This window comes from Pristiophorus japonicus, chromosome 10 (assembly GCF_044704955.1).
Source record: "Pristiophorus japonicus isolate sPriJap1 chromosome 10, sPriJap1.hap1, whole genome shotgun sequence".
NCBI classification, from domain to species: Eukaryota; Metazoa; Chordata; class Chondrichthyes; family Pristiophoridae; genus Pristiophorus; species Pristiophorus japonicus.
In genome coordinates this window covers 224,210,125-224,234,211 of record NC_091986.1, presented here as the reverse complement: position 1 = coordinate 224,234,211, position 24,087 = coordinate 224,210,125, and the positions used below count along the sequence as shown (strand labels likewise).

Below are 24,087 nucleotides of genomic sequence, written 5' to 3'. Positions count from 1 at the left end.
TAGAGTGGACAAGGGAGAACCAGTGGATGCGGTGTATTTGAACTTTCAAAAGGCTTTTGACAAGGTCCCACACAAGAGATTGGTGTTCAAAATCAAAGCACATGGTATTGGGGGTAATGTACTGACGTGGATAGAGAACTGGTTGGCAGACAGGAAGCAGAGAGTCAGGATAAACAGGTCCTTTTCAGAATGGCAGGCAGTGACTAGTGGAGTGCCGCAGGGCTCAGTGCTGGGACCCCAGCTATTTACATTATACATTAATGATTTAGATGAAGGAATTGAGTGTAATATCTCCAAGTTTGCAGATGACACTAAACTGGGTGGCGGTGTGAGCTGTGAGGAGGATGCTGAGAGGCTGCAGGGTGACTTGGACAGGTTAGGCGAGTGGGCAAATGCATGGCAGATGCAGTATAAAGTGGATAAATGTGAGGTTATCCACTTTGGTGGTAAAAAACACAAAGGCAGAATATTATCTGAATGGTGGCAGATTCAGAAAAGGGGAGGTGCAACAAGACCTGGGTGTCATGGTTCATCAGTCATTGAAAGTTGGCATGCAGGTACAGCAGGCGGTGAAGAAGGCAAATGGTATGTTGGCCTTCATAGCGAGGGGATTTGAGTATAGGAGCAGGGAGGTCTTACTGCAGTTGTAGAGGGCCTTGGTGAGGCCTCACCTGGAATATTGTGTTCAGTTTTGGTCTCCTAATCTGAGGAAGGACATTCTTGCTATTGAGGGAGTGCAGCAAAGGTTCACCAGACTGATTCCTGGGATGGCGGGACTGACATCAACTGGGAGAGATTGGATCAACTGGGCTTTTATACACTGGAGTTTAGAAGGATGAAAGGGGATCTCATAGAAACTTATAAGGTTCTGACAGGACTGGACAGGTTAGATGCGGGAAGAATGTTCCAGATAATGGGGAAGTCCAGAAACAGGGGCCACAGTCTTTGGATAAGGGGGTAGGCCATTTAGGACTGAGATGAGGAGAAACTTCTTCACTCAGAGAGTTGTTAACCTGTGGAATTCCCTACCGCAGAGTTGTTAATGCCAGTTCATTGGATATATTCAAGAGGGAGTTAGATATGGCCTTTACGGCTAAAGGGATCAAGGGGTATGGAGAGAAAGCAGGAAAGGGGTACTGAGGGAATGATCAGCCATGATCTTATTGAATGGTGGTGCAGGCTCAAAGGGCCAAATGGCCTACTCCTGCACCTATTTTCTATGTTTGGCTACATTACACTCGGTCCCTTCATCCAAGTCATTAACAGATTGTAAACAGTTGAGGACCCAGCACTGTTCCCTGCGGCACCCCAGTAGTTATTGCTTGCCAACCGGTAAATGACCCATTTATCCCAACTGTTTTCTGTTAGTTAGTCAATCCATGCTAATACATTACCCCCAATCCCGTGAACTTTTATCTTGTGCAGTAACCTTTTATGTGGCACCTTATCGAATGCTTTCTGGAAATCCAAATACACCTCATCCACTGGTTCCCCCTTATCCACCCTGCTCATCAAGCAAGGCTGTATCATCAAACCAACGCTCTTATCGATCGTCCTTGCTGCAATGCTCCATCTCACCCTCAGCAAGCTACCCGCTGGAGTGGAGCTAAATTACAGGACAAACGTGAATCTGTTCAACCTTCGGCCACCTCCAGGCCAGATCCAAGGTCGTTCCATCCTCCGTCATCGAACTACAGTCGAAATCCAAATCATCGTCAACACCTTCACCGAGGCGTATGAGAGCATGGGTATTGCACTAAACACCTGTAAGACAAAGGTCCTCTATCAGCCTGCCCCCGCCACACAGCACTGCCCCCCAGTTATCAAAATCCACGACGAGGCCTTGGACAACGTGGACCATTTTCCATACCTCAGGCGCCTACTGTCAATAAGGGCAGACATTGATGACGACATCGATGATGCCTTCAGTGTGCCAGTGCCCAGGATCATTCCCCAGAGTCATTCCCCAGAGTCAATTGGATAGCTCTACAAAGAACCGGCACGAGCATAATGGGCCAAAAGGCCTCGTTTTGTGCTGTAATAGTCAAGAGAATCTGGTCTGTTTCAGGGAAACCCCAGCTGTGTAGCAAAAAGACTTGCATTTATTTAGCGCCTTTCACAACCCCCAGATGTCCCAAAGCGCTTTACAGCCAATGAAGTACTTTTTGAAGTGCAATCGCTGTTGCAATGTGGGAAATTCAGCAGCCAATTTACGCACAGCAAGCTCCCACAACAGCAATGTGATAATGACCGGATAATCTGTTTTAGTGATGTTTATTGGCCCAGGACACCGGGGAGAATGCCCATGCTCTTTTTCGAAATAGTGCCCTAGGATCTTTTATGTCCACCTGAGAGGGCAGGCGGGGCCTCGGTCAACGTCTCGTCCGAAAGATTCTGGAGCGTGGAGCTGAAAAGAGATGACAACACGATTCTCACTCAGTGCTCTTTACTTAGCCATTCGTTGACATCACCTCTCTGTATTTTACAAAAATACAAACTTAAAAATGTTCAAATCATTCACTGGCTGGGCCGACTCCAATCAAGTTACACACTCCGAAACGAGAGAGATAAACCCACAGACTGACCATCACCGCAGTGTGCACGGCCAGTGTCCAGCCTGCTCCGTGACACAATACAAACGTCTCATAAAAAAGAATCACATTTTAACAAGGCAGCAAAATAACCCGGGATGATTTCCGCAGGTGCCACAAACACACTGTGACACTCACTCACTCACGCCCTCCACCTCGGGAGAAATATCACCATTGAATTGGCTCGAAACGCCTGCCCTCAACATTCACTCCCCACCATTGCTCTCTCGGTTTGTCCACTCGTTCCCCCGGGTCTCAGCGCTTTTTGTAAAGGCAAGGCTTCAGCTCCAGCGGACGGAGCTCCGCTTTCTCCCGGGGAGATTGGCTCTTCCTGAAGTCAAACAGGTAAAAGTAACTGTTCCCCGTGTCCTGTGGGAAAGAGCAAGTCAGACGTCTGAGCAAACTTCACATCACAACACGGAGTCACCGACACAGCCGCCTCACACACCGGGACTCCCAGAGACCCCTCCCCGGACTGGAGATCCCCAGAACCCGTCCCTCCCAGAGCCAGTCTCGTCTGGAGCTCTCCCCATCACCCCAGGTCGGGATAACCCCAGCCCCGGACAGCCCGTCTGCATTGCCACAGCAATGATCTAAAACCCCTGTATTGTGGGAGAGTCAGGACAGAATGTCGGATGTCGGCCTCCGAGCTGAATAGGGTCCAACTTCCCCCAACCTTTAACCTGTGAACCTGAAGCCAACACTTGGCCGCGACGTCCCATGTGCAACGCCATAGGAGATCAGCTGGTTTATAATCAAATATATCCTGCCCCAACTGATTCGCTCAATCTCTGGTCGCTCCCGGTCACCCGGGGTCGGGCGGGGGTCACCCGGGGTCGGGCGGGAAGAGACCAAACTCCACCCACTTCATTCATCCATTTTCCTCAATCCCTTTTCTCTGCTCCCCTCCCACAAATGAAAATAAATTGTAGTTTTGAACAATACCTTTGAACCCAGCTTGAAGCCGAGCGATCCCAGGGCGCTGATGAAATTGCGAACATCTCCAAACCTGCTGGCTACTTCAGCAATCTTCAGAATGCCCCTGTCACACACACACACACGAGGCGTGAATTCATACACCAACTCTCACCCTGCCGTGAGCTCACACCGACCGACCACTCCCCCCCCCTCCCACTCCGGGTCACACTGGTCCCGAGAGATCCCAACCCCCGGGTCACATCGACCCTCCCCCCCCTCCCCCCCCCCTCCACTCCGGGTCACACTGGCCCCGAGAGATCCCAACCCCCGGGTCACATCGACCCTCCCCCCCCCCTCCCACTCCAGGTCACACTGGCCCCGAGAGCCCCCCACCCCCCGGGTCACACCGACCACTCCCCCCCCCTCCCACTCCGGGTCACACCGACCCTCCCCCCCCCCCGCACACTGGCCCCGAGAGCCCCCCGGGTCACACCGACCCTCCCCTCCCCCTCCCACTCCAGGTCACACTGGCCCCGAGAGCCCCCCACCCCCCGGGTCACACCGACCACTCCCCCCCCCTCCCACTCCGGGTCACACCGACCCTCCCCCCCCCCCGCACACTGGCCCCGAGAGCCCCCCGGGTCACACCGACCCTCCCCTCCCCCTCCCACTCCAGGTCACACTGGTCCCGAGGGCCCCCCGGGTCACACCGACCCTCCGCCCCCCTCCCCTCCCACTCCGGGTCAACCGACCCTCCCCTCCCCCTCCCACTCCAGGTCACACTGGCCCCGAGGGCCCCCCGGGTCACACCGACCCTCCGCCCCCCTCCCCTCCCACTCCGGGTCACACCGACCCTCCCCCCCCCCCCCCCCACTCCGGGTCACACTGGTCCCGAGGCACCCCCACCCACCCCCCCCCGGGTCACACCGACCCTCCCCCCTCCCCCCTCCCTCCCACTCCAGGTCACACTGGCCCCGAGGGCCCCCCGGGTCACACCGACCCTCCGCCCCCCTCCCCTCCCACTCCGGGTCACACCGACCCTCCCCCCCCCCCCCCCCACTCCGGGTCACACTGGTCCCGAGGCACCCCCACCCACCCCCCCCCCGGGTCACACCGACCCTCCCCCCTCCCCCCTCCCTCCCACTCCGGGTCACACTGGCCCTGAAGGCCCCCCACCCCCCGGGTCACACCGACCCTCCCACCCCCCCCCCCCACTCCGGGTCACACTGGCCCCGAGAGCCCCCCGGGTCACACCGACCCCGAGAGCCCCCCGGGTCACACCGACCCTGAGTCTTTCCCTCCGCCTCCCCCCCCCACCCCTCCCGAGTCAACATTCCAACCCAGAGCTGCCGCCGTGTGATTCTGTCCTGCTCTGGGTGTGTCCTGCTCCCCCGGGTCAGGGATCTGTCCCGATACCGCTGCTCTGGCTGACAAAAATCTACCGCTCAGATTTGAAATGCATTGAGCTAACATCGCCTGCTTTGTTTGGGAGAGAGGTTCATACTTATCCCACCCTTTGTGTGAAGACGTGTTTCCTAACTTCTCTTGTGAATGGCCTGGCTCTGATTGTAAGGTTATGACCCCGTGTCCTAGACTCCCTCAGCAGTGGAAAACATTGCTCTTTCGACTCTATCAATTCCTTTCAAAATCCGGAAACCTCAATCAAACTACCCCTTATAACCTTCTATACTGCAGGCAATGCAGGCTTAGTTTGTGTAATCTCTCCTCATAACCCTTGGAGCCCTGGTAATGTCCTGGCCTGTTGAGCTATGTCACCACTGTCCCCATGCTGAGGGAGCTGAATTTACAAAGCTCGGAGTTAAATTAAAAAGTAGGACCTCAAAGGTAGTAATCTCAGGATTGCTACCAGTGCCACGTGCTAGTCAGAGTAGGAATCGCAGGATAGCTCAGATGAATACGTGGCTTGAGGAGTGGTGCAGAAGGGAGGGATTCAAATTCCTGGGACAGTGGAACCGGTTCTGGGGGAGGTGGAACCAATACAAACCGGATGGTCTGCACCTGGGCAGGACTAGAACCAATGTCCTAGGGGGAGTGTTTGCTAGTGCTGTTGGGGAGGAGTTAAACTAACATGGCAGGGGGATGGGAACCTATGCAGGGAGACAGAGGGAAATAAAATGGAGGCAGAAGCAAAAGATGGAAAGGAGAATAGTAAAAGTGGAGGGCAGAGAAATCAAGGGCAAAAATCAAAAAAGGCCACACTACAACATAATTCTAAAAGGACAAAGAGAGTTAAAAAAACAAGCCTGAAGGCTCTGTGTCTTAATGCGAGGAGCATTCGTAATAAGGTGGATGAATTAACTGCGCAGATAGCTCTTAACGGGTATGATGTAATTGGGATTACGGAGACATGGTTCCAGGGTTCCAGGCTGGGAACTCAACATCCACGGGTATTCAGAAAGGAAAAGGAGGTGGGGTAGCATTGCTGGTTAAAGAGGAGATTAACACAATAGTAAGGAAGGACATTAGCTTGGATGATGTGGAATCTGTATGGGAAGAACTGCGGAACACCAAAGGGCAGAAAACGCTGGTGGGAGTTGTGTACAGACCACCAAACAGTAGGAGTGAGGCTGGGGATGGCATCAAACAGGAAATTAGGGATGCGAGCAATAAAGGTGCAGCTGTTATCATGGGTGACTTTAATCTACATACAGATTGGGCTAACTAAACTGGTAGCAATGCGATACAGGAGGATTTCCTGGAGTGTATAAGGGATTGTTTACTGGAACAATATGTCGAAGAACCAACTACAGAGCTGGCCATCCTAGACTGGGTGTTGTGTAATGAGAGAGGATTAATTAGTAATCTTGTTGTGCGAGGCCACTTGAGGAAGAGTGACCATAATGTCATGTATTCAACTGTCACTGTCACCCATGTATAAACTGCCCTAAGTTGTACATCGTGAGAACATTGACCACTAGGTGGTGAACTTGTGGGAGACACTCCTAACCTGGACTTTCAGGTATAAAAGGGGAAGCTCCACCCACCTTCCTCACTTCAGTGCTGACTAATAAAGGTTACTGGTCACAGAGTGACCTTCTCTCAAGTATGGGCCTCATGTGCATTTATACTGTATAGTAAGGACATATTATTGGCGACGAGAAACTGGGATTTAAACCACACGAGCATGGCCACTAGCAGCACAGAAGAGAGGTACTGTGTTGGTGATGATTGGGACGATTTTATTGAGATACTACAGCAAAGTTTTGTCACTAATGAATGGTTGGGACAGGATTCGGCCGACAAACGCAGGACTCATCTCCTGACGGTTTGTGGATCCAGAACGTACTCCCTGATGAAGGACCTTCTAGCGCCAGAGAAGCCGGCGGACAAGACTTTTGAAGAGCTCAGTAAGTTGATTGGGGAACACCTTAATCCAGCGAGCAGCATGCACATGGCGAGACACCGGTTTTACACACACCGGCGGTGAGAAGGGCAAAGCGTTCCAGACTTCGTGGCAGATCTCCGGCGACTGGCGAGCCTATGTAAGCTCCCAGATGCATGCAGAGCGGAGATGCTGCGAGACTTTTTTTTAAATTGAGGGCATCGGGCACGCTGGGGTTTTCAGGAAACTGACTGAGACCAAAGACTTGACCTTGGAAGCAGCGGCTCTGATAGCCCAGACATTTATCTCAGGGGAGGAAGAGACCAATTTGATGTTTGACAAAAATCTTGGTTTAAAGGCAGCAAATGGCCAAGGAGTCAACATTGTTAACGCGGCACACAGTTCTCGAGGCAGACAGGGGTAATCGGACATGCCTGAGCATGTAATCGAATCCAAAGGGGGAATTCAACATAGACAATGGCTAGCTGAACGGCAATTCATGCCATCGCAAGGGACAATGCCGCCAGTAATGGGGCCATCAACACCTGTCAATGGTGCGCTTAGGGACAGTTACAGAGACAGTAGGAGAATCGACTGGTAATGGATCTTTTGTTTCCAACAACGGCTCATGCTGGAGGTGTGGAGGCAAACACCCAGCCTGGGCTTGCGGGTATCAGCAACATACCTGCAGAAACTGCAACGTCAGCGGTCACTTGGCGCGTATGTGCAGGAAGCCTGCAGCTAGGTTGATGTACGAGGAGGACGGGCCCGATGTCAGCCCTACGAGGCCAAATGGACACGGGGGGAAAATCACTGGAAGCTGAAGTTCAGCGAGTTCATATGGAGTACATATGCAGTTCATACACCAGGACATCACTGATAATGATGAAAGTGCTCCTCAATGGCATCCCAGTATCAATGGAGCTGGACACGGGGACCAGCCAGTCCCTGATGAGTATCAAACAGTTCGACAAGTTGTGGGCGTCCAAGGCCAGGAGGCCAAAATTATTGCCAACTGACGCACAGCTACGGACATATACAAAGGAGATCATTCCGGTGCTAGGTAGTCGTGACCCACAAAGATTCGGAGAACAGGTTGCCACTCTGTCAATGCAATTTCTTCTGTGGAGCGACTATCATGCTCACAGGTCCTGGATAAATTTGACTCACTATTTCAAACCGGCATTGGCACTTTCATGGGGACCAAGGTAGTGATTCACAAAAAAACGGACGCCAGGCCAGTACACCACAAGGCCAGAGCGGTGCCGTACGTGATGCGGGAAAAGATAGAAGACGAATTGGACCGCCTGCTGAGGGAAGGCATCATCTCGCCAGTCGAATTCAGTGACTGGGCGAGCCCGATCGTACTGGTGCTCAAGGTGGATGGGTCGGTCAGGATATGTGACGATTACAATCAATCGGGTGTCACTCCAAGATCAGTACCCGCTACCGAGAGCGGAGCACCTCTTTGCGATGCTATCCAGTGGCAAACTTTTTTCAAAATTGGACCTGACCTCAGCTTACATGACCCAGGAGCTGGCGAGTGAGTCGAAGAAGCTGACCACCATCACGACACACAAGAGGTTGTTTGAGAATAACAGATGTCTGTTCGGGATTCGCTCGGCCGCCGCGATCTTTCAGCGAAATATGGAAAGCCTCCTCAAGTCGATTCCAAGGACGGTGGTTTTTCAAGATGACATCCTCATCACGGGTTGTGATACTGAAGAACACCTCCACAACCTGGAGGAGGTGCTACGCAGACTGGACCGGGTAGGTCTGCGACTGAAAAAGGCGAAGTGCGTCTTCCTAGCTCCAGAGGTAGAATTCCTGGGGATGAGGGTAGCAGCAGACGGGATCAGCCCTACTGCGTCCAAAACAGAAGTGATCCAGAGAGCACCCAGACCCCGTAACACGACGGAGCTGCGTTCGTTCCTGGGGTTCCTGAACTATTTTGTTAACTTTCTTCCCAAATTGAGCACGCTGTTAGAGCCGCTACACGTGCTCCTTCGCAAAGGTAGCGAATGTGTCTGGGGGGACAGCCAGGAAAGGGCTTTTGATGGAGCATAACAATTTGCGTGCTCTAACAAACTTAACGCCATATGACCGATGCGATGCGTCGTCCTATGGGGTCGGGTGTGTGTTGCAGCATGTTAATGCCAAAGGTCAGGTACAGCCGGTAGCTTATGCCTCCAGAAGTCTGTCCCAGGCAGAAGGGGGCTACGGGATGGTAGAAAAGGAGGCGCTCGCATGTATATATGCAGTAAAAACAATGCACCAGTACCTGTTTGGCAGGAAATTTGAGCTGGAGACAGATCACAAACCCCTAACGTCCCTTTTGGCCGACAACAAGGCCATAATTGCAAACGCATCGGCCCGCATACAGAGGTGGGCACTCACCTCTGTATGCTGCCTATGACTACACAATTCGGCACAGACCGGGCACCGAAAACTGCGCCGATGCAATCAGCAGGCTCCCACTAGCCACCACTGAGGGGCAACTGAGCATGATGCTAAGATGGTCATGGCTGTTGAAGCTTTCGAAAGCGAAGGCTCACCTGTGACAGCGTGTCAGATTAAAGTCTGGACAAATAAAGACCCGCTACTGTCTTTAGTCAAGAAATGTGTCCTGAATGGGGACTGGGCAGCCACGTACAGGGCATGCCCTGAGGAATTTAAACCATTTCACAGGTGCAAGGATGAACTCTCGATTCAGGCCGATTGCCTACTGTGGGGAAACCGAGTAGTCATGCCCCAGATGGGCAGAGACATGTTCATCAGAGAACTTCACAATGAGCACCCGGGCATTGTCATGATGAAGGCAATTGCCAGGTCACACGTTTGGTGGCCAGGGATAGATGCAGACCTGGAACTTTGTGTTCGCAGGTGCAACACGTGTGCTCAGCTGGGCAACACACCCAGGGAAGCCCCCCCTTAGCCCCTGGTCCTGGCCCGCCAAGCCATGGTCACATATCCATGTGGACTACGCAGGTCCTTTCATGGGAAAAATGTTTTTGGTTGCAGTGGACGCCTACTCCAAATGGATCGAGTTTGACATTCTCAATTCAAGTACATCCTCTGCCATGGTAGAAAGTCTACGGACAATGTTCGCCGCCCATGGTCTACCAGACGTCTTGGTCAGCGACAATGGCCCGTGCATTACAAGCACCGAATTCCAGGACTTCATGGCAGGAAATGGTATCAACCATGTTAGAACGGCACCGTTCAAGCCGGCCTCAAACGGCCAGGCAGAACGAGCAGTGCAGATAATCAAACAGGGGATGCTCAGAATCCAAGGGGGTTCTCTACAAACCCGCTTATCACGCCTCCTGTTGGCCAATAGATCCCGACCACACTCGCTCACAGGGGTCCCACCCGCAGAGCTGCTCATGAAAAGGACGCTCAAAACCAGGTTATCCCTTATACACCCTACTATGAAAGAAATTGTTGAGAGCAGGCGCCAGTCACAATGTGACTACCATGACAGGAATGTGAGGGCGCGATGTATTGATGTCAATGACCCTGTCTTTGTCCTCAACTACGCTACAGGGCCCAAATGGCTCACAGGCACTGTGGTTGCCAAAGAGGGTAATAGGATTCTGGTAGTTAAACTTACCAATGGACAAATATGCCGCAAACACGTGGATCAAACAAAAAGGAGGTTCAGCAATCCCATAGAAGAAGCAGAGGAAGAACACGACGTAAAGTTAACTCCTCCACAGGTGACCGAACACCGGAACCAAGTGGAGGAGAGCCCAGTCACTGTGGGCAGTCCGGACAGGCCTGAGGCACCGCAAACAGCAGACACTCAGGCCAGCGCCCAACAACCGGAGGCCCAACTCAGGCGCTCTACAAGGGAGCGTAAACCACCAAAGAGACTCAACCTGTGATCCCAATAAGACTTTGGGGGGGGAGGTGATGTCATGTATTCAACCAGCATTGTAACCCATGTATCAACTGCCCTAAGTTGTACACCGTGAGAACACTGACCACTAGGTGGTGAACTTGTGGGAGACACTCCTAACCTGGACTTTCAGGTATAAAAGGGGAAGCTCCACCCACCTTCCTCACTTCAGTGCTGGCTAATAAAGATAACTGGTCACAAGTATGGGCCTCATGTGCATTTATACTGTATAGTAAGGACATATTACATAATATGGTAGAATTCTTTATTAAGATGGAGAGTGACACAATTAATTCAGAGACTAGGGTCCTGAACTTAAGGAAAGGTAACTTCGATGGTATGAGGCGTGAATTGGCGAGGATAGACTGGCGAATGATACTTAAAGGGTTTACGGTGGATAGCCAATAGCAGACATTTAAAGATCACATGGATGAACTTCAACAATTGTACATCCCTGTCTGGAGTAAAAATAAAACGGGGAAGGTGGCTCAACCGTGGCTAACAAGGGAAATTAAGGATAGTGTTAAATCCAAGGAAGAGGCATATAAATTGGCCAGAAAAAACAGCAAACCTGAGGACTGGGAGAAATTTAGAATTCAGCAGAGGAGGACAAAGGGTTTAATTAGGAGGGGGAAAATAGAGTATGAGAGTAAGCTTGTAGGGAACATAAAAACTGACTGCAAAAGCTTCTATATATATGTAAAGAGAAAAAGATTAGTGAAGACAAATGTAGGTCCCTTGCAGTCAGGATCAGGTGAATTTATAATGGGGAACAAAGAAATGGCAGACCAATTGAATAAATACTTTGGTTCTGTCTCCACTAAGGAAGACACAAATAACCTTCCAGAAATACTAGGGAACCGAGAGTCTAGAGAGAAGGAGGAACTGAAGGAAATCCTTTTTAGTCAGGAAATTGTGTTCGGGAAATTGATGGGACTGAGGGCCGATAAATCCCCGGGGCCCGATAAATTGGATCCCAGAGTACTTAAGGAAGTGGTCCTCGAAATAGTGGATGCATTGGTGATCATTTTTCAACAGTCTATCGACTCTGGATCAGTTCCTATGGACTGGAGGGTAGCTAATGTAAAACCACTTTTTAAAAGAGGAGGGAGAGAGAAAAGCAGGAATTATAGACCGGTTAGCCTGACATCAATAGCGGAGAAAATGATGGAAGCAATTATTAAAGATGTAATAGCAGCGCATTTGGAAAGCAGTGTCAGGATTGGTCCAAGTCAGCATGGATTTATGAAGAAGAAATCATGCTTGACAAATCTTCTAGAATTTTGAGGATGTAACTAGTAGAGTGGACAAGGGAGAACCAGTGGATGTGGTTTCATCATAGGCAGTCCCTCGAATCGAGAATGACTTGCTTCCACGTCTAAAAGTTCACAGGTGTTTCAATGATGGACCTAAAATTCCAGGTCCCGAACTAAATCTTGAACGGTGGAAGATGTCTGTGCTTGGATTTTGTTAGCGTGTGGTGGCCGTTGCACACCAGCCACCACACGGGATGTGGTGTATGTGGACTTTCAAAGGCTTTTGACAAGGCCCCACACAAGCGATTGGTGTGAAAAATTAAAGCACATGGTATTGGGGGTAATGTACTGACGTGGATAGAGAACTGGTTGGCAGATAGGAAGCAGAGAGTCGGGTTAAACGGGTCCTTTTCAGAATGGCAGGCAGTGACTAGTGGGGTACAGCAGGGCTCAGTGTTGGGACCCCAGCTCTTTACAATATACATTAATGATTTGGACAAAGAAATTGAATGTAATATCTCCAAGTTTGCAGACACTTAGTTGGGTGGCAGTGTGAGCTGTGAGGAGGATGCTAAGAGGCTGCAGGGTGACTTGGACAGGTTAGGTGAATGGGCAAATGCATGGCAGATGCAGTATAATGTAGATAAATGTGAGGTTATCAACTTTGGTGGCAAAAACACGAAGGCAGAATATTATCTGAATGGTGACAGATTAGGAAAAGGGGAGGTGCAACGAGACCTGGGTGTCATGGTACATCAGTCATTGAAGGTTGGCATGCAGGTACAGCAGGCGGTGAAGAAGGCAAATGTCATGTTGACCTTCATAGCTAGGGGATTTGAGTATAGGAGCAGGGAGGTCTTACTGCAGTTGTACAGGGCCGAGGTGAGGACTCACCTGGAATATTGTGTTCAGTTTTGGTCTCCTAATCTGAGAAAGGACGTTCTTGCTATTGAGGGAGTGCAGCGAAGGTTCACCAGACTGATTCCCGGGATGGCAGGACTGACATTTGAAGAAAGACTGGATCAACTAGGCTTGTATTCACTGGAATTTAGAAGAATGAGGGGATCTCATAGAAACATATAAAATTCTGACGGGACTGGACAGGTTAGATGCAGGAAGAATGTTCCCGATGTTGTGGAAGTCCAAACCAGGGGACACAGTCTAAGGATAAGGGGTAAGCCATTTAAGACTGAGATGAGGAGAACCTTCTTCACTCAGAGAGTTGTGAACCTGTGCTCTACCGCCGATAGTTGTTGAGGCCAGTTCGTTAGCTATATTCAAGAGGGAGTTAGATGTAGCCCTTATGGCTAAAGGGATCAAGGGGTATGGAGAAAAAGCAGGAAAGGGGTACTGAGGTGAATGATCAGCCATGATCTTATTGAATGAGTGATCACAGTATGGTTGAATCTGTAATACAGATTGAGGGTGAGGAAGTAGTGTCTCAAACGAGCATACTATGCTTAAACAAAGGGGACTACAGTGGGATGAGGGCAGAGTTGGCTAAAGTAGACTGGAAACACAGACTAAACAATGGCACAATTGAGGAACAGTGGAGGACTTTTAAGGAGCTCTTTCATGGTGCTCAACAAAAATATATTCCAGTGAAAAAGGGAGGTAAGAGAAGGGATAACCAGCCGTGGATAACCAAGGAAATAAAGGAGAGTATCAAATTAAAAACCAATGCGTATAAGGTGGCCAAGGTTAGTGGGAAAATAGAAGATTGGGAAAATTTTAAACGACAGCAAAGAATGACTAAGAAAGCAATAAAAAAAGGAAAGATAGATTATGAAGGTAAACTTGCACAAAACATAAAAACGGATTGTAAAAGCTTTTACAGATATATAAAACGGAAAAGAATGACTAAAGTAAATGTTGGTCCCTTAGAAGATAAGAAGGGGGATTTAATAATGGGAAATATGGAAATGGCTGAGACCTTAAATAATTATTTTGCTTCCGTCTTCACAGTGGAAGACACAGAAACCATGCCAGAAATTGCTGGTCACAGGAATGTGGGAAGGGAGGACCTTGAGACAATCACTATCACTAGAGGGGGTAGTGCTGGACAGGCTAATGGGACTCAAGGTAGACAAGTCCCCTGGTCCTGATGAAATACATCCCAGGGTATTAAAAGAGATGGCGGAAGTTATAGCAGATGCATTCAGTATAATCTACCAAAATTCTCTCGACTCTGAGGAGGTACCAGCGGATTGGAAAGCAGCTAATGTAACGCCTCGGTTTAAAAAAGGGGGCAGACAAAAGGCAGGTAACTATAGGCCGTTAGTTTAACATCTGTAGTGGGGAAAATGTTTGAAACTATCATTAAGGAAGAAATAGCGGGACATCTAGATAGGAATAGTGCAATCAAGCAGATGCAACATGGATTCATGAAGGGGAAATCATGTTTAACTCATTTACTGGAATTCTTTGAGGATATAACGAGCATGGTGGATCGAGGTGTACCGATGGATGTGGTGTATTTAGATTTTCAAAAGGCATTCGATAAGGTGCCACACAAAAGGTTACTGCAGAAGATAAAGGTACGCGGAGTCAGTGGAAATGTATAGCATGGATAGAGAATTGGCTGGCTAACAGAAAGCAGAGAGTCGGGATAAATGGGTCCTTTTCGGGTTGGAAATCGGTGATTAGTGGTGTGCTACAGGGATCGGTGCTGGGACCACAACTGTTTACAATATACATAGATGACCTGGAAGAGGGGACAGAGTGTAGTGTAACAAAATTTGCAGATGACACAAAGATTAGTGGGAAAGCGGGTTGTGTAGAGGACACAGAGAAGCTGCAAAGAGATTTAGATAGGTTAAGTGAATGGGCTAAGGTTTGGCAGATGGAATACAATGTCGGAAAGTGTGAGGTCATCCACCTTGGGAAAAAAAACAGTAAAAGGGAATATTATTTGAATGGGAAGAAATTACAACATGCTGCGGTGCAGAGGGACCTGGGGGTCCTTGTGCATGAATCCCAAAAAGTTAGTTTGCAGGTGCAGCAGGTAATCAGGAAGGCGAATGGAATATTGGCCTTCATTGCGAGAGGGATGGAGTACAAAAGCAGGGAGGTCCTTCTGCAACTGTATCGGGTATTGGTGAGGCCGCACCTGGAGTACTGCGTGCAGTTTTGGTCACCTTACTTAAGGAAGGATATACTAGCTTTGGAGGGGGTACAGAGACGATTCACTAGGCTGATTCTGGAGATGAGGGGGTTACCTTATGATGATAGATTGAGTAGACTGGGTCTTTACTCGTTGGAGTTCAGAAGGATGAGGGGTGATCTTATAGAAACATTTAAAATAATGAAAGGGATAGACAAGATAGAGGCAGAGAGGTTGTTTCCACTGGTCGGGGAGACTAGAACTAGGGAGCACAGCTTCAAAATACGGGGGAGCCAATTTAAAACTGAGTCGAGAAGGAATTTCTTCTCTCAGAGGGTTGTGAATCTGTGGAATTCTCTGCCCAGGGAAGCAGTTGAGGCTAGCTCATTGAATGTATTCAAATCACAGATAGATAGATTTTTAACCAATAAGGGAATTAAGGGTTACAGGGAGCGGGCGGGTAAGTGGAGCTGAGTCCACGGCCAGATCAGCCATGATCTTGTTGAATGGCGGAGCAGGCTCGAGGGGCTAGATGGCCTACTCCTGCACCTATTTTCTATGTTTCCATTCACCAGGTACGCCAGCAGTTAATTCAACATTCCCAATGGCGAATAGAGGAATAGGCCAGTGTTTGTGCTGGGAAGCCTGGGGGACAGCATGGGGAGCAGCTCGGGATTGCCCGGTTTGGGATTCCCAGGGCCTTTTCCCCACCCGGCCGCAGTACTCCCCAGAGAGGAAGTTGGGACAAATGACCATTACAGCGTGACAGGGAGAAACAGCTCCCCTTGGTAGTTTCCCCCGGGGTTGCTCGGGATATGAGATTCACTGGGTTGCTGCAGACCACACCTGGTCTGTTGGGATAGGAAATCCCTGTCCTCGTTCCACACACCCGTTCCCCCACTGCCACTTTCTGTTGGTAGTGTAGATAGGGGGGGGGGAGAGAGAGAGAGAGAGAGAGAGAGAGAGAGAGAGAGAGAGACCGGGGGGAGGGGGGAAGAGAGGGAGAGAGAGAGACCGGGGGGAGGGGGGAAGAGAGAGAGAGAGAGAGAGAGAGAGAGAGAGAGAGAGAGAGAGAGAGAGAGAGAGAGACCGGGGGAGGGGGGAGAGAGAGAGAGAGAGAGAGAGACCGGGGGGAGGGGGGAAGAGAGGGAGAGAGAGAGAGACGGGGGGAGGGGGGAGAGAGAGAGAGAGAGAGAGAGAGAGAGAGAGAAAGACAGAGAGACCGGGGGGGGGGGGGGGGAGAGGGGAGAGAGAGAGAGAGAGAGAGAGAGAGAGAGAGAGAGACCGGGGGGGGGGGGGGGGGGGGGGAGGGGAGAGAGGAGAGAGAGAGAGAGAGAGAGAGAGAGAGAGACCGGGGGGAGGGGGGAAGAGAGAGAGAGAGAGAGACCGGGGGGAGGGGGGGAAGAGAGAGAGGAGAGAGAGAGATCGGGGGAGAGAGAGAGACCGGGGGGTGAGAGAGAGAGAGAGAGAGAGAGAGAGAGAGAGAGAGAGACCGGGGGGAGGGGGAAGAGAGATATCCGGGGGAGGGGGAAGAGAGATATCCGGGGGGAGGGGGAAGAGAGAGACTGGGTGGGGGAGGGGAGAGAGAGACTGGGTGGGGAGGGGAGGAGATTGGGGGGGGGGAGGAGATTGGGGGGGGGGAGGAGATTGGGGGGGGAGGAGATTGGGGGGGGGAGGAGATTGGGGGGGGAGGAGATTGGGGGGGGGAGGAGATTGGGGGGGGGGAGGAGATTGGGGGGGGGAGGAGATTGGGGGGGGGGAGGAGATTGGGGGGGGGAGGAGATTGGGGAGAGGAGATTGGGGGGAGGAGGAGATTGAGGGGGGGAGGAGATTGAGGGGAGGAGATGAGGGGGGAGAGATGGGGGGGAGGAGATTGGGGGGGGAGGAGATTGGGGGGGGAGGAGATTGGGGGGGGAGGAGATTGGGGGGGGAGGAGATTGGGGGGGGAGGGGATTGGGGGGGGAGGGGATTGGGGGGGGAGGGGATTGGGGGGGAGGGGATTGGGGGGGGAGGAATTGGGGGGGGGAGGAGATTGGGGGGGGTGAGATTGGGGGGGGGGAGGAGATTGGGGGGGGGGAGGAGATTGGGGGGGGGGGGGGAGATTGGGGGGGAGGAGATTGGGGGGGGAGGAGATTGGGGGGGGGGAGGAGATTGGGGGGGGGGGAGGAGATTGGGGGGGGGAGGAGATTGGGGGGGAGGAGATTGGGGGGGGGGAGGAGATTGGGGGGGGGGGAGGAGATTGGGGGGGGGGGAGATTGGGCAGGGGGAAGGGCATGCAGATGATTCAAGCGACGTGGCATTTTGAGATTGAGGATAATAACGTCCCGAACTCCCCTTACCCGGGTCTCAGGACCCGATTGGCCTCCGACAGGAAATCCAGAAGGTTGGTGCCCATCAGTGAGAGACAGAAGACCACAATATCGACCGACTCAGCAGGAAGAGGAACCTAGAGAGGCGCAAGCAGACACGGCAAGTGGTTAACGGAGGTTCACCTGTTGTGATCATCATTTCCTGCAAACAAGCCACCCAGAGATTTTTTCCATCACTCGGTGAAAACATCACCGAGCCCCGGGGAGCGGGGCCCGGTGTGGGACTGAGCCCCGGGAGTGTGGCCCGGTGTGGGACTGAGCCCCGGGGAATGTGGCCCGGTGTGGGACTGAGCCCCCGGGGAGGGGGATGGGGCGGGGACCCGGTGTGGGACTGAGCCACAGGGAGTGGGGCCCGGTGTGGAACTGAGCCCCGGGGAGCGGGAGGGGGAGGGGGGCCCGGTGTGGGACTGAGCCCCGGGGAGGGGGAGGGGGAGGGCGGCCCGGTGTGGGACTGAGCCCCGGGAGCGGGAGGGGGAGGGGGCCCGGTGTGGGACTGAGCCCCGGGGAGCAGGAGGGGGAGGGGGAGGGGGCCCGGTGTGGGACTGAGCCCCGGGGAGGGGGAGGGGGGCCCGGTGTGGGACTGAGCCCCGGGAGGGGGGGGGGGGAGGGTGGCCCGGTGTGGGACTGAGCCCCGGGGAGGGGGAGGGGGAGGGGGGCCCGGTGTGGGACTGAGCCACGGGGAGGGGGAGGGGGAGCGGGGCCCGGTGTGGGACTGAGCCCGGGGAGGGGGAGGGGGAGCGGGGCCCGGTGTGGGACTGAGCCCCGGGGAGGGGGAGGGGGAGGGGGAGGGGGGCCCGGTGTGGGACTGAGCCCCGGGGAGGGGGAGGGGGAGCGGGGCCCGGTGTGGGACTGAGCCCGGGGAGGGGAGGGGGAGGGGGAGGGGGGCCCGGTGTGGGACTGAGCCCCGGGGAGGGGGAGGGGAGCGGGGCCCGGTGTGGGACTGAGCCCCGGGGAGGGGGAGGGGGAGGGGAGCGGGGCCCGGTGTGGGACTGAGCCCGGGGAGCAGGAGGGGGAGGGGAGGGGGCCCGGTGTGGGACTGAGCCCCGGGGAGGGGGAGGGGGCCCGGTGTGGGACTGAGCCCCGGGAGGGGGGGGGGGGAGGGTGGCCCGGTGTGGGACTGAGCCCGGGGAGGGGGAGGGGGAGGGGGAGGGGGGCCCGGTGTGGGACTGAGCCCCAGGGAGGGGAGGGGGAGCGGGGCCCGGTGTGGGACTGAGCCCCGGGGAGGGGGAGGGGGAGGGGGGCCCGGTGTGGGACTGAGCCCCGGGAGGGGGAGGGGGAGCGGGGCCCGGTGTGGGACTGAGCCCCGGGGAGGGGGAGGGGGAGCGGGGCCCGGTGTGGGACTGAGCCCGGGGAGGGGGAGGGGAGGGGGAGGGGGGCCCGGTGTGGGACTGAGCCCCGGGGAGGGGGAGGGGGGCCCGGTGTGGGACTGAGCCCCGGGGAGGGGGAGGGGGAGCGGGGTCCGGTGTGGGACTGAGCCCCGGGGAGGGGGAGGGGGAGGGGGAGCGGGGCCCGGTGTGGGACTGAGCCCCGGGGAGGGGGAGGGGGAGCGGGGCCCGGTGTGGGACTGAGCCCCGGGGAGGGGGAGGGGGAGGGGGCCCGGTGTGGGACTGAGCCCCGGGGAGGGGGAGGGGGAGGGGGAGGGGGGCCCGGTGTGGGACTGAGCCCCGGGGAGGGGGAGGGGAGGGGCAGCGGGGCCCGGTGTGGGGACTGAGCCCCGGGGAGGGGGAGGGGGAGGGGGTCCCGGTGTGGGGACGGAGGGCACGGGCAGATAGACAGTCAGCAACTGTTGCTGCTCACTCCCCGAACATGTGTGTGGGGAAGGCCGTGGGAGGATCGGATCGGGGTTATACTGCGATCCCCATGGTTCAATGTCCCGGCGCACACAGCGAGCGGGCACTTAAATCGAAAACTGTAAACTCGCTACCACTAATCGTGAAGCCCAGCCTGGGAGCGGAGGGACAGGGAAAGGGGAACAAACTGGGACTGGGCAAGTGCATAACATCGAGGGGGTAGAGGGATGCATGGCTACAGATCACTGAAGGAGGGAGAGCGAGACCCAATGGCAATTCTCATCCCCTCACCAACCCCCAGTGGGGTGACTCCCCACCTCGGGGCACAGCCCGTCTCGGAGGGGAGAGGTACGGGTCTGGGGGAGAGGAGAGATGGACGGGGGGTCTGGGGTACAGCCGTGTCCGGGGGGGAGGGGGTACAGCCCGTGTCCGGGGGGAGGGGGGTACAGCCCGTGTCCTGGGGGAGGGGTGGGTACAGCCCGTGTCCGGGGGAGGAGGGGGTACAGCCCGTGCCCGGGGGGAGGGGGGAGTACAGCCCGTGTCCGGGGGAGGAGGGGTACAGCCCGTGCCCGGGGGGAGGGGTACAGCCCATGCCCGGGGGGAGGGCGTACAGCCCGTGCCCGGGGGGAGGGGGAGGGCGTACAGCCCGTGCCCGGGGGAGGGGGAGGGCGTACAGCCCATGCCCGGGGGAGGGGGAGGGCGTACAGCCCGTGCCCGGGGGAGGGGGAGGGCGTACAGCCCGTGCCCGGGGGAGGGGGAGGGCTTACAGCCCGTGCCCGGGGGAGGGGGGAGGGCTTACAGCCCGTGCCCGGGGGAGGGGGAGGGCTTACAGCCCGTGCCCGGGGGAGGGGGAGGGCTTACAGCCCGTGCCCGGGGAGGGGGAGGGCTTACAGCCCGTGCCCCGGGGAGGGGAGGGCGTACAGCCCGTGCCCGGGGAGGGGGAGGGCGTACAGCCCGTGCCCGGGGGAGGGGGAGGGCGTACAGCCCGTGCCCGGGGGAGGGCGTACAGCCTGTGCCCGGGGGGAGGGGAGAGGGTACGGCCCCTGTCCGGGGGGAGAGGGAGAGTGTACGGCCCCTGTCCGGGGGAGAGGGAGAGTGTACGGCCCATGTCCGGGGGGAGGTCGAGGGGGTACGGCCCGTGTCCGGGGGGAGGGGGAGGGGGAGGGGGTACGGCCCGTGTCCGGGGGAGGGGGTACGGCCCGTGTCCGGGGGAGTGGTACAGCCGTGTCCGGGGTGAGGGGGTACAGCCCGTGTCTGGGGGAGGGGGAGTGGTACAGCCCGTGCCCGGGGGGGAGGGGGAGTGGTACAGCCTGTGCCCGGGGGGAGTGGTAGGGGATGCGACCCGTGTCCGGGGGGAGGGGGTACAGCCCGTGCCCGGGGGAGGGGGAGGGGGAGCGGCCCGTGTCCGGGGGGGGGGGAAAGGGGTACAGCCCGTGTCCGGGGGGGGAGGGGGTACAGCCCGTGTCCGGGGGGGGAGGGGGTACAGCCCGTGTCCGGGGGGGGAGGGGGTACAGCCCGTGTCCGGGGGGGAGGGGGTACAGCCCGTGCCCGGGGGGAGGGGGGAGTGGTACAGCCCGTGCCCGGGGGGAGGGGGAGGGGGTGCGGCCCGTGTCCGGGGGGAGTGGGTACAGCCCGTGCCCGGAGGGGGAGGGGGTACAGCCCGTGCCCGGAGGGGGAGGGGGTACAGCCCGTGCCCGGAGGGGGAGGGGGTACAGCCCGTGTCCGGGGGGAGGGGGTGCGGCCCGTGCCCGGGGGGGGGGGCTGCGACAAGCGGTCTCCGGCATACCCAGTACTTACAGCGGCCATGTCGCACACAGTCACATGTTCATTTAGTGCCACCAGATCGAAGGAGTGAACCTTGTTGCTGACACTCCGAGCGATTTTACAATCACCGCACCCAAAATCAGCCACCACGGCGGAGGACGGCCTGTGAATGGCCACAGACACGGAGGTTAGAGGTCATCTAGACCAACACCGAATCCACATCCTCAACAATTCACTCCCCCCCCCACCGCCCCCGAAAGTGCAGAGCGAACAGGCACTGACCCCCGGGACCCCCAGGCACTGACCCCCGGGCACTGATCCTCGAGACCCTAGGGCACTGACTCTCGGGACCCCCGGGCACTGATCCCCAGGAACTGACCCTCGGGACCCCCGGGCACTGACTCTCAGGACCCCCGGGCACTGTCTCTCGGGAACTGACCCCCGGGACCTGACCATTGGGACCCCCGGGCACTGACCCCCGGGACCTGATCCTTGGGACCCCCGGGCACTGACCCCCGGGACCTGATCCTTGGGACCCCCGGGCACTGAACCCCCGAACACTGATCCCCGGGCACTGACCCCCGAGACCCCCAAGCACTGTCCCCCAAGACCCCCAGGCACTGATCCCTGGGCACTGACCCTCGGGACCAGTGGGCACTGACCCCCGAGACCCCCAGGCACTGACCTCCGAGACCTCCAGGCTCTGATCCCTGGGCACTGACCCCCGGGCACTGACCCTCAGGACCAGTGGGCACTGATCTCCAAGACCCCCGGGCACTGACCCTCGGGAAATGACTCTTGGGACCCCGGCACTGATCCCCGGGCACTGACCGTCGGGATCCCCGGGCACTGACCCTCGGGACCCCCAGGCACTGACCCACGGAACCCGTGGGCACTGATCCCCGCACACTGACCCTTGGGACCCCCAGGCACTGACCACTGACCCCCGAGAACTGACCCTCGGGATCCCCGGGCACTGACCCCCGGGAGTTTAGAAGAATGAGAGGTGATCTCAGTGAAACATACAATTTTCTGAGGGGGATTGACAGGGTGAGTCTCGAACCAAGGTCACAGTCTCAGGATAAGGGGGCAGTCATTTAGAACTGAGATGAGGAGGAATTTCTTCACTCAGAGGGTGGTGAGTGTTTGGAATTCTCTGCCCCAGAGGGCTGTGGAGGCTCAGTCGTTGAGTATAGTCAAGACAGATAGATTTTTAGATATTAAAGGAATCAAGAAATATGGGGACAGTGCAGGAAAGTGGAGTTGAGGTAGAAGATCAGCCGAGATCTCACTGAATGGTGGAGCAGGCTCGAGGGGCCGAATGGCCGACTCCTGCTCCTGCTCCTAATTCTTATGTTCTTAACACACTCAGCATTGCTTGGGAGCTGATTCCACATCACTGTCCCCCTTGACAGACCCCCCTCCAGGATTGGCAGCTCGGTACAACTCGCTGAGATTCATCACCCCCCGCTACCAACCCCCGCTCCTCTAACCCACCCCCCGCTCCTGCCCCCTCCCCCACTCCTGCTCCCTCTCTCCCCCCCCTGCTCCTGCTCTCTCTCTCTCTCTCTCTCTCTCCTTCCTCCTGCTCCTGCCCTCTCTCTCTCTCTCTCTCTCTCTCTCCTTCCTCCTGCTCCTGCCCTCTCTCTCTCCCCTCCTGCCCTCTCTCTCTCTCTCTCTCTCTCCCCTCCCTCTCTCTCTCTCCCCTCCCTCTCTCTCCCCTCCCTCTCTCTCCCCTCCCTCTCTCTCCCCTCCCCTCCCTCTCTCTCTCTCTCTCTCTCCCCTCCCTCTCTCCCCTCCCTCTCTCCCCTCTCTCTCTCTCTCTCTCCCCTCCCTCCCTCTCCTCTCTCTCTCTCTCTCTCTCTCTCTCCCCTCCCTCCCTCTCTCTCTCTCTCTCCCCTCCCTCTCTCTCTCCCCTCCCTCCCTCTCTCTCTCTCCCCTCCTGCCCTCTCTCTCCCCTCCTGCCCTCTCTCTCTCTCTCCTCCTGCTGCTCCCCCACTCCCGCCCCCTCTCCCCACTCTCTCCCCTGCCCCCTCTCTCTCCCTCCGCTCCTGCCCCCCCTCTCCCCCCCCTGCTCCTGCCCTCTCTCTCTCTCCCCCCCACTCCTGCCCCCCTCTCCCGCTCCTGCCCCCCCTCTCCCCCTGCTCCCCGCTCTTGCCCCCCCTCTACTGCGCCCCTCTCCCCCCCCCGCTCCTGCCCCCTATCACCTCCCGCCCCCTCCCCCCCGCTCCTGTGCCCCCCCGGCTCCTGCCCCCTCTCCACCCCCCCCGCTCCTGCACCCCTCTCCACCCCCCGCTCCTCTCCCCCCCCGCTCCTGCGCCCATCCCCCTCCCCCCCGCTCCTGCGCCCCCTCTCCACCACCCCGCTCCTGCCCCCCTCTCCACCCCCCCGCTCCTCTCCCCCCCCCCCCGCTCCTGCGCCCCTCCACATCCCCCCCGCCCCCCTCTCCACCCCCCCCGCTCCTCTCCCCCCCGCTCCTGCGCCCCTCCCCCTCCCTCTCCACCCCCCCGCTCCTGTGCCCCTCCCCCCCCGCTCCTGCCCCCCTCTCCCCCCATGCCCCTGCCCCCTCCCCCCTGCTCCTGCCCCCCTCTCCCCCCCTGCTCCTGCCCCCCTCTCCCCCCATGCCCCTGCCCCCTCTCCCCCCCTGCTCCTGCCCCCCTCTCCCCCCATGCCCCTGCCCCCTCTCCCCCCATGCCCCTGCCCCCTCTCCCCCCTGCTCCTGCCCCCCTCTCCCCCCTGCTCCTGCCCCCCTCTTCCCCCCTGCTCCTGCCCCCTCCCCCTTGCTCCTGCCCCCCTCTCCCCCTGCTCCTGCCCCCCTCTCCCCCTGCTCCTGCCCCCCTCCCCCCCGCTCCTGCCCCCCTCTCCCCCCGCTCCTGCCCCCCTCTCCCCCTGCTCCTGCCCCCCTCCCCCCCCGCTCCTCTCCCCCCCTGCTCCTGCCCCCCTCTCCCCCTGCTCCTGCCCCCCTCTCCCCCCCGCTCCTGCCCCCCTCTCCACCCCCCCTCTCCACCCCCCCTGCTCCCTCTCCCCCCCTGCTCCTGCCCCCCTCTCCCCC

At 56.8% G+C, this 24,087-nt stretch overlaps 1 protein-coding gene across 1 annotated transcript in view; it reads right to left on the bottom strand.

Moving 5' to 3' along the window:
* Window positions 1-2,429: 2,429 nt before the first annotated feature.
* The window catches only part of rrp8 (ribosomal RNA processing 8), a 25,434-nt gene continuing 3,776 nt past the window's right edge, over window positions 2,430-24,087 (bottom strand). Inside the window, exons 4-8 of the mRNA XM_070891359.1 lie at window positions 21,994-22,067; window positions 21,069-21,198; window positions 17,452-17,558; window positions 3,537-3,633; window positions 2,430-2,960 (exon numbers count right to left, since the gene is read on the bottom strand). Coding sequence (XP_070747460.1) covers window positions 2,847-2,960; window positions 3,537-3,633; window positions 17,452-17,558; window positions 21,069-21,198; window positions 21,994-22,067 — 522 coding nt within the window. The 3' untranslated portion in view covers window positions 2,430-2,846. The remainder of the gene's footprint in view (window positions 2,961-3,536; window positions 3,634-17,451; window positions 17,559-21,068; window positions 21,199-21,993; window positions 22,068-24,087) is intronic.